The following is a 10012-nucleotide window of genomic DNA, read 5'->3' as shown; positions in this document are numbered from 1 at the left end:
TATATAATTTTACTTTAATTATTATATTTAGTTATTAAATTCTAATGTAATAACACAAATAAATATATTTGACTCAAATAGTCGTTGTTTACATTATATGACTACCATTTGTTTTATATTTTATTTACATTTAATAAATACACTTATATTTAACTTTATATAATTTACATGATCTTTTTACTTCATGAAAAATGCGTATATATTTAATTTGTATGATTTGGATGAATCCATTATATGGTTATTTACAATATCCATTAATGATTAATATCCTAATCAGATTTAAATTCTAAATACAAAATATTATCATATTACTATAAAGATGTACACATTTTTCACTAAATTCTTGTCCGCCATTTTTAAAATCCAAGGAGAGGGAGTGCTTATGGTGAAACATCCAAATCATTTGGTATCTCTGAAAAGCCCTGAACATCCCGACTTAAAACTGTGACATTTGAGGTCTCGGAGAAATTCACTAAAACAAAATGCAAAAACTCCAAAACATGCTGAGAACATACACTGGCAGCGCTATCACATGTCACTAAACATGGATGGGTCACATTATTTATTAGGCCTCCAATAACTACGGAGGTTGCCCTGTGTTATAAGGATTATAATATTATATTTAGAATGATACAAATTAAATGCACTACTGGAAAGGGAACACTTTAATCACACACTGAATCTCAATAAATGAAATATTTAAATTTAAATTTTTGTTATATTTAATTAATTGAGATGATGTGACCGAAATCATCAACAAATTGAGAGCTGGATTCAAATCACCCCAAACATCAAAGTAAAAATTGATATTACAGGCAGATCCAACTTGCATGAATTTCATCATGGCATCTCCTAATGTAAGTCAGTAGCTTGTGTTGACCCCATGTGATGTGAACGTCATATCGTCATCATTTTTTGTTTCTGTTTTTTTAAGCACAAGCTCAACAAGTACTTTCCAATGAGAAACCCTCAGACAGACCAAACTTAAACCGATCATCGACTCCAGAACACAGAAAGAAAAGGAGATAAGGCACAAATAGTACTAGCACACATGATTACACATATAAAATATGTACATAAATATATTCACATCTGTTTAGGAAGATTCATTCTAATGTCTAAAGATAGTACAAGTGATAGTGTGTCATATCTTTACTGAAAATTATTTAGAGGCAAACTTCAGCAAATTCAACGTTTCTTGTTTAACAAGATTCAGTGCAACAAATGAGGAATACAAAAAAGAAGTTTTTCTATAACGGATCTGAGAATGGTAAGTAGTGGTTTTAGTTATATTTCCTCTTGAGCTTGGCACAACTGCAAACCATTGTCAGTCCAGAGACCCTGCTGACAGAATTAATTCATTCAAATGTCTTTTTTTGTGATTCATTCTAAAAGAAATGTCTTGATTATTGGGAAGGGCTGTGAAGATCCTTCCTCTGGTCAGGAACTGAGGGTTCTGAAATGGAACTTTGTTCATCACTGTGAACATATTTGTAATATCTATTATTGTAGCCTGTGAAGAGAGATAAACAGAAGTATAACATGCTGTAATTAAACTTAAAGAACGTCATCAAGGGATTCACATGTCATTTCACACACACCACCAACAGAATTCTTATAGTTTAATCATTTCAGAGAATGAAAATAATCCAGGTGTAACTGATAAAACATCATCAGGTTCAGATTCACTGTGCTCTTTTTCATCGTATCACCACACACAGAAACACATGTGAAAACATTTGCACTTATGATGGGAAATATATCTCACAAAAGTTCATTGGTACTTACACTGTTTGATTTGATCCCAGCAGCAATAAATCACCAGTCCCAAAATAACTAGGATGATAATACCGATAATACCAACAACTATAGGGATGATAGATGAAGCAGATCCTAGAACACACAGAGAAACATGAACACAATACACAATGAATAATATGACAGAAAAACATAAACAACAAAATAAACCTTAAAAACAACAACAACAAATGCAAAGGCATTCTGATGTGTTTCGTCCCTAAAATAAGTCAAATGTAAATGGATGAAACAAACCCGATTTCAACTTACCGTCTCTCTTGGTATCACTCTCAGTTGGAATCTTCTGGCTCGGCTCAGTCAAACTCTGTCCTTTTAACTCTGGTACGGTTCCTGTTTTCTTAAGAGAAGCTTTAGAGAAATTTAAGAGCTTTTTCAGCCAGTAAACACATTTATCTTTATAGTATTTTTTCAGAAAATCAAGTTGTTCTCTGTCCTCGTTCCACTTCTCCACTGTGGGTTCTGCCTGTGGTACAGATGCAGTGTATCTGTTCTCCTTCAGGTCCAGTGAGATGAATCTCTTTCCATCATAATTGTACTCATCAAACCCACTTGATTCTCTAGTCTCATCATCCCAATCACATCCATACACTCTCTGATATGTGTGATTACCTGAAGGAGACAGAGAGAGAGAGAGAGAGAGAGAGAGAGAGAGATAATATTCTTTTAATGTACAAGATAATCCTTTGATGTTTCTAAATGTATTATAAGTGAGGGATAATGAACAAATAAAGCCCTTCAGTGTGATACAAGACTCTCCTGAACACCCTGTTGGTTTTTTTTTTTTTTTTTTTTTTTTTTTTGTGATAACTGACAGGATGAACACAATCCTGCTTATCACATCTCTACATGTGAAGTAAATAATTAGGTATATGAGTTTCATATAATTAGCTCATTATTTGAGAAACTTCTATGAAGAAAAGCTAAGTTCCCAGCAAGCAGCTATGAGCCTAGACGAAAGAACAAGTTGGACAATTAAGAGATGATAGTCATATCACTTATTATATAGCTTTTCACCACATAAATAACAAGCACATGAAAACTAATATTTGTTTTTTATCTTATAATCCATGACAGTGTACAAAACTATGGTTCTAGCAACAAGACAAACACTTCACCAGTATACCATCATCTTTTCTGGTTTAATTTTACATATGTTTCATTCATTTTACATTTAACATAAATATAGTCTGCAACTAAGGCTGCATTTGAGAGCGAGCATGTCTATTTGCATTGTGATCTGAGAGACATTAAAGAAGGGTCATAACAGACCTCATAATGTCAGGACTGACCAGTCAGTATTGTAACTCACCGTGTGTCTGATTGAATCTCTGCATTAGATCAGGAATGTTGAGTTTGTTGGTCTGCTGCACTCGTTCTCTGATCTCAGTGTATTCTTTCCACTGGTCTGTAGCAGCAAACTCCTTCATCCAGTCCTGTGTGGGATTCAACTTCTTTGTCACACTGTCATAATCATCAATCTTCTGTCTAACCAGTGTAGTTATAACAGAAATCTTCGGTGTCCCTGCAATCCTCTGTTCATTAGAGTAAGTAGTCGTGAGCATGTGTGACGCTGAAAAGATATTGAACAAACAATCAACATCACAAAAAATCAAAAGCTCTTAAACATGGTTAAACTCCACGTAGTGTCATAAATCAAATTACTGTCTGACAACAATTAAGACAAATCATAACATGAAATTAAAATTGTATACATTTTTAAGGAAAATTGCAGTATTTATAATAAATTATAATTGTTTTTTTATATATATTCATGTTCCACACAATCTTGAATCAAAATGACTCCTTCTTGCAATGACATCTTTACTCTTCTCTGATGACGAGGATGGGGCAACTTCTCAATCAATATTTTTTCACCAATATTTTACAGAGCCGTGGCACACAGACATACCTGTACATCAAGTGTATTCTTTAATGTGCATAAATTCTGTCATTTACATAGGACTATTTTCAGTCCTTAATTTTTAATTAAATAATACTTTTAAATAGATTAGGGACAATGCATGAGACAAATGCAGAGCATTGGAAAGTACTAAAACCATTTCAGTGCAGCTTCAACAAAGCAAAATCCTGATTTCAGCCCGCAAATGGATCAGCGAGCACTGAATCTTATATCTACCTCTGTTACCCTGGCTATTAAAAAAAAAGATTTTTATGAAAAAAATAAATCTCATATTAAAAATATTTTAGGATTTTCTGTCTGATCAAACACGGAAGTAGCCGAAGAAATCATAGTTAAAATAACGTTACGAAATTAATCTCACCTGAATGAACCAAAGGAACGCATATGAAGAAAATGAAGTAGTTCATTGCAGATAAAAATCCATTAATTTGACACACAATTATTTGTGTAGACGTCAAATAGTGCTGCTAAAAGTCTTTAGCATTTGCCACACCTGAATCAACAGGAAAAAACTGGTAACGGAGCGCAGCCGCAGAACATGTCTTTACAGCTCTGGGTAAACAATCCTTATACGGACGTTTAAGGCGGAAGCTTTTCCACAGAAGTTGACGTGACTCACTCAGTAACTGGTTTTTCCTGTTGATTCAGGTGTGGCAAATGCTACAGAGTTTTAGCAGTGCTCTTCGATAACTACTCAAAGAATTGTGTGTCAAATTTATGGATTTTTATCTGCTATGAACTACTACATTTTCTTCATATACGTACCTTTGGTTCATTCAGGTGAGTCATTTATATTATGAATTCTCTGTCAGCAAGGCCTTTAGCTACTTCCGTGTGTTGAAAAGACAGAAAATCATGAGATGTTTTTAATAGAATCGATTTGCTATGGTTGTTAACGGAAAGATTAGAACTGGATTCATATCCACAAATATGCTTGAATGAGTGAAACAAGTAGAACTCTGGCCTATATATAAAATAAACATCTAAGAATAGTTTTCGGTGGGATTAGTGGCTCAAATTCAATTAATATTACTATGGAGAGTATAGAGAGTTTGACTCTTATCCCTAAGGTTGTGGGTTTGAGTCTCAGGCTGGCAATTTCACGATTGAGGTGCCCTTGAGCAAGGCACTGAACCCCAACTGCTCCCCGGGCACCAGAGTGTAAATGATGCCCACTGCTCTGGGGGGTGTGTGTGTGTGGGTGTGTGTGTGTGGGTGTGTGTGTGTGTACGCTTTGGATGGGTTAAATGCAGAGCACAAATTCTGAGTATGGGTCACCATACTTGGCTGAATGTCACTTCACTTTTTTATTTATTTTATTTATGACACTGTATGTTGTGCAGAGGCGGGTAGAGTAGCCAAAAACTATACTCAAGTAAAAAGTAAAATGTACTTATAGAAATAATTGCTCAAGTAAGAGTAAACGTAATCCCAATTATTACTTGAGTTAGAGTACAAAACAAACAAACAAACAAAAAGCACTAAACTTTCTAATCTGAAGAGAAGATCTCAAAGAAAACCATTTGCTCAGCTGGTATTGTGATGATATTCAATAGTTCAATAGAAGTCCAAAAAAGTGCATCCATCCATCGTAAAAAGTGCTCCACAAGGCTCCTGGGGGTTAATAAAGGCCTTAAAAGCAAATCGCTGCGTTTCTGTAAGAAATGTTGATATTTAAAACTTTTTGAACTGTAATCTCTAGTATCCGCTAGCTGTCGAATGCATGTTTATGGCATTCCAGCCGATGTCATAGGATGTGGCATAAGCTTCGTTGAGAAGTGACAAATTGGGAAGCGCAGAGGAGAGAGCAAAACTTTCAAGAATTAGAAGTACAAAATGAGGAATTTTTAAGAAAAAAGTTGGAGGATTTCAATATGAGCCAAGAGGTGTCTGGTTTTGCTTTGCTGTAAAAAAAAGAAAAAAAAAAAAAAAACTTGGTTCTTGTGAGACTAGCATATTCTCCCCAAAGCTTTATATGCTACACCTACATCCTACGTCATCTGCTGGAACACCATTCTCTCTCAACACGCGCACAACAGCTAGCGGAAGCTAGAGATAAGAGTTTATAAAGATTTAAATATGGATATTTTTTTCTTACACTAATGCATCGATTCACTTCAGGTTGTTTCTTTTTTAAGTGTGGACTACTTTTGATGGATGGAAACAGTTCATTGGATTCACCGCTATTATAAATCTTGGAAGAGCCAGGGCATTTTTTTTAATATAACTCTGATTGCATTTGTCTGAAAAGAGAAAGTCATATACATTTAGGATGGCTTGAGGGAGAGCAAAAAGTAAAAAGTAAAAAGTAATCATCAGTAAAAAGTAAATATAATGGAGTAAATTAACTTCGTTATGACAAAGTCCTTTTAGGCAAGTCGTGCCACTTGGCCGCTATCTTGGCAACACCTCCGGGCAGCTATTTCAGACTAACAAGACCAGGCTCCTTTCTAAATGAATGGGCATAGAGTCAGAACTGCACTTTCACTGGTCACCGGGACATAAAAACTTTTAAATATGATAAAAATCGCTGAAAAAATTTGATGACTTCGCCCCAAAATAAGGTTTAAAAAGCCTTTTCCCCCACGTATAATTTTACTACGCATGCGCAAAGTTTCCTCAACTATGCACATACGTCAGTGGAAACAGACGATAGGCTTAAATGTTTCCTGGCTTGACTGTTTAAAGCAGATGATTGGCTTTCCAGCGGGTCTCTGGTTACGACCATCCTCTAATGTTGTTTAACCATGTTTGAGAGCTTTATTTCTTTGTTCAATATTTTTTTAGCGTCACACACGCTCATCACTACATACACTGGAGTAAATGGACAGACGGTTGCAGGGACCCCAGAGTTTTCTGCTGTAACTATTCTGGATGGACAGCAGATTGATTATTATGACAGTGTGATAAAGAAGCTGATTCCCAAACAGGACTGGATGAAGGAGTTTGCATCTACAGACCAGTGGATAGAAGACACTGAGATTAGAAAATCTGTGCAGCAGATCTACAAAAAGAATTTTCCTCTTTTAATGCAGCGATTCAATCAGACACATGGTAAGTTACAATACTTTACACTACAGTTTTAAACTTCAAAGATGATCTTATACATTAAAAATAAAAGTAACCTACCTCTCTCTTCTTCAGGTGTTCATACGTATCAGAGGATGTATGGATGTGATTGGGATGATGAGACGGGAAAATCACGTGGGTTTGATGAGCACGGTTATGATGGAGAAGATTTCATCTTTCTAGACATAGAGGAGCTCAGATACATCACAGCTGTACCACAGGGAATAATCACAATGATGAAGTGGAACAATGACAGAGAACGACTTGAATTACTGAAACAATACTACAAACAAGACTGCATTGACTGGTTAAAAGATTGTTTGAAGTTAAGGAAAGATTTAAAAAGAAGAGGTAGCTTGTCGTCAAGAAATTCACTTTGTTCATTTTTTTTTTATTATAAATATTATCTTAATAGTAAATCATATGTATAAATGTTCTGATCTATTGATCTCATTGATCTCAATCTTTTGTAGCTCCTGAAGTGTCTCTGGTACAGACGGATTCCTCTTCTCCAGTAGTGTGTCATGCCACAGATTTCTACCCATCAGCAGTGAATATCACCTGGTTAAGAAATGGAGAAGAGCACGATGAGGATGTGGATCTTGGAGAGACACTACCAAATGAAGATGGGACCTTCCAGAAGTCATCTATCCTCCGTGTTACTCCAGATGAATGGGAGAAGCACCAGTATGTTTGTGTGGTGGAGCACGAGGGAAAGACCATCCAGAAGACAGAGGACGAGATCAAGAGTAACTACAGTAAGTTATTAATAGTGCTGTATAGTGTTTTTGTTTTTTTTAATACACGCTATAAAGTTTATGAAGAATTTAAAGACATCTCTCCGATTTCATTTACAATACAGTATGTTTTAAAGGTGAATGAAAGTCTTACAGGTTTGAACAGCACAGGGGTGAGTTAATGATGACAGAATTATCAGTTTTGGCTGAACCTACCCTGTAAGATCACACTGGGCAAACTTATCAAATAGATAAAAAAAAAAAATCAACTTTAGGTTTGAAGAAGGGGATAGCTCACCTGAAAATGATTGTTCTGTCTTCATATACTGGACTTTACTTGGTGTTCAAACCTACATGACTCTCTTCTGCAGAACATAAAAGACAACATACAGCTCAATGCCTAGGGGGATCTTTCATGGGATCTTTCAATGAAAAGACTAGGAAAAGAGTTTGTCAAGACAAGAAATCATTATTAAATGAGTCTATGACTTGTGGGCCATATTCTCTTTTAAATATGTATTTCAACGTTATATTCTTTGTTTGTTTATTTAAATTGAAGTCGTTTATTCATCACTAAATGCACTAAAGCAACAATGGTAAATTTCATTTAGTTTACATTTTTAAACAAATATTTATATTTTATTTGATTTCAGCATTATTTCCAATTAACAGTTTTATTTTGTCAATTAGGATAACCCTGGAACTAACTATCTAATAACTTATTTGTAGTATTAATTATTATTTCAACAGTGGTTTCAACCCATATATATATATTTATTTTTTTTCTTTTCTTTTTCAAGGACTTAGAATACTGTACTTCACAATACTCATGCATGTGACAGTACTAATCCTGGTTATTGCTACTACATTCCTTGTTCGGAAAGTAAGTATGTTTATGTCTCTTTTTTCTGGTCTTATTTTCCAAGTGGTTTCGTTAGCTGTAGGATAGTGGGAATTTCCTCAGCAATTACACCAGCATTCGAACATTTGGATTTACACACATTTAAATGTGTTTGTTAGCGATTGCAGTTAGGTGAATTAAATAGAGCCAATGATTTACTAATGTAGAATATCACTATTATTTTTAATTACTGTTCATTATGCACAGCCTCATCTTCAATAGCCATCACTACAGTTAAATTTACATTTGGAATGCTAGTGTAAACTGACTCCAAAACATCTATAAATATCAAGAAATTAATTCAGTTTTCAGTAATTGCATTTACATGGACCACAATTCGGACTAGTCTAATTAAAAACTTATCTAACCTTATCTAACCATTTCATTTGGAATAAATGGACCTAATATGATTTCATTTGGATTCAAACAGTTTTCTTTATCTATAAAAAAAAGAATGCATTTCAAAAATACTGATTTACTGTAATATTTGGTTATTGTTTTGTTAGATACACACATGTACTGATTTAATACAACTGTCTGCAATTACGAAAAGTTGAGTTTAAGCTTCAAAAGCCATTTACAAAAACAGTCAAAATCAAATGTTTGTCTTCAAGCTATATTTTAGAGAAAGAGATTTGCAGAATTTGCTGTTTTAACAATTCCAGTGTGTATAACATCATCATTTAATAAATATTTATGACATTACTTTGCAGAAAAAAATGCACCGGTTTAAGACAGTTGATTGGCTATTGCTTAACCCATCCAGTGATAGCGATGGACGTATCAACAAAGCTCTTTGAAGGGTTTTCTCCAGTGTTCTGCACTTTCCCAAGGATGTGAGAGATTAGATGATTTCCAGTCAAATATGTGTGACCAAAACAGGTTTAATGTTGAATAATTTTCTTGAAAGCGAATGTGATTTCACCAAGTACAACTTGTTGTTCCTGGAACAACATTCCAATCAACCAATCAGAATTGAGAGATAACTTTTCAGAAAATATGAGTTTTAGGCTTACAATCAGGGTTAGGTGCTTCTACACCCTTGTTAATCAGCTATAATATCCCACTGATTTTAGGAATAAATTATGGTTAGGGATTGGTTTAGGGATAGGGATTGGATTAAGTCTATATTTTTGGACAATAATGTTGATCCAGGAACATGTCTTACTTGGTAAAATCACTGCAACCTATTCTTGAATATGGAGTTCACTGATCTGTTTTACCAAACAAAATGATCACATGACCAAGGAAAAAAAAAAAAAGAAAGAAAGAAAAAGAACACTTTCTAACATATTTGTGAGGTTGAGTCTATAAAAATACTGGAGATGCATCAGTTCAAATGCATGTCAGCTAAAGAGCACCCAGATACTGTCTGATTATTAAGCTTATGTTAATATCAGGTGTAATGAGAGCTTTGAATGTACTATTGCTTGTTATCCTGTCTTTTAACATTCACATTTGATATATTTTAAGCTACAGTAAAAGCACCCTTTTTTGTAAATATATTGTTCGCTGAATAAGACTACTTTGATAGAAATACTCTGTTATAAATGGAAAAAAATAAAC

The 10012-nt window shown here is 34.4% G+C and overlaps 2 protein-coding genes across 2 annotated transcripts; one reads left to right on the top strand and one right to left on the bottom strand.

Annotated features, from left to right (window-relative positions):
- Positions 1-1137: 1137 nt before the first annotated feature.
- LOC127942814 (major histocompatibility complex class I-related gene protein-like) lies at positions 1138-4236 on the bottom strand. Its single transcript, XM_052538794.1, has 5 exons — positions 4101-4236; positions 3128-3388; positions 2068-2427; positions 1789-1893; positions 1138-1513 (listed from the first exon to the last, which is right to left on the bottom strand). Exons 1-5 carry the CDS (start codon positions 4144-4146, stop codon positions 1407-1409), a joined length of 879 nt encoding a protein of 292 aa, XP_052394754.1. The 5' UTR covers positions 4147-4236; the 3' UTR covers positions 1138-1406.
- A 49-nt stretch (positions 4237-4285) lies between these two features.
- On the top strand, positions 4286-9996 carry LOC127942811 (major histocompatibility complex class I-related gene protein-like). The gene is made up of 6 exons (XM_052538791.1): positions 4286-4519; positions 6527-6793; positions 6884-7159; positions 7282-7566; positions 8346-8428; positions 9160-9996. The coding sequence occupies exons 1-6, from the start codon at positions 4474-4476 to the stop codon at positions 9244-9246; spliced, it is 1044 nt and encodes a 347-aa protein (XP_052394751.1). The 5' UTR covers positions 4286-4473; the 3' UTR covers positions 9247-9996.
- The last annotated feature ends 16 nt before the right edge of the window (positions 9997-10012 follow it).

Source organism: Carassius gibelio, chromosome A22 (assembly GCF_023724105.1).
Source record: "Carassius gibelio isolate Cgi1373 ecotype wild population from Czech Republic chromosome A22, carGib1.2-hapl.c, whole genome shotgun sequence".
Lineage (NCBI taxonomy): Eukaryota > Metazoa > Chordata > Actinopteri > Cypriniformes > Cyprinidae > Carassius > Carassius gibelio.
The sequence above is the reverse complement of the archived record's forward strand: the minus strand, read 5'-3'. Positions and strand labels throughout refer to the sequence as shown.

What these genes read in the sequence shown, in the direction of transcription:
- LOC127942814 (XM_052538794.1), bottom strand. Translation starts at nt 4,146, where the DNA reads ATGAACTACTTCATTTTCTTCATATGCGTTCCTTTGGTTCATTCAG. An exon ending in GAGATTCAATCAGACACACG is followed by an intron (nt 2,428 to 3,127) that starts GTGAGTTACAAT and finishes TGTCTCCTTCAG; the next exon opens with GTAATCACACATATCAGAGA. An exon ending in CTGGGATCAAATCAAACAGT is followed by an intron (nt 1,514 to 1,788) that starts GTAAGTACCAAT and finishes CTCTCTTCACAG; the next exon opens with GCTACAATAATAGATATTAC.
- LOC127942811 (XM_052538791.1), top strand. Translation starts at nt 4,474, where the DNA reads ATGAACTACTACATTTTCTTCATATACGTACCTTTGGTTCATTCAG. An exon ending in GCGATTCAATCAGACACATG is followed by an intron (nt 6,794 to 6,883) that starts GTAAGTTACAAT and finishes TCTCTTCTTCAG; the next exon opens with GTGTTCATACGTATCAGAGG. An exon ending in GAAAGATTTAAAAAGAAGAG is followed by an intron (nt 7,160 to 7,281) that starts GTAGCTTGTCGT and finishes AATCTTTTGTAG; the next exon opens with CTCCTGAAGTGTCTCTGGTA.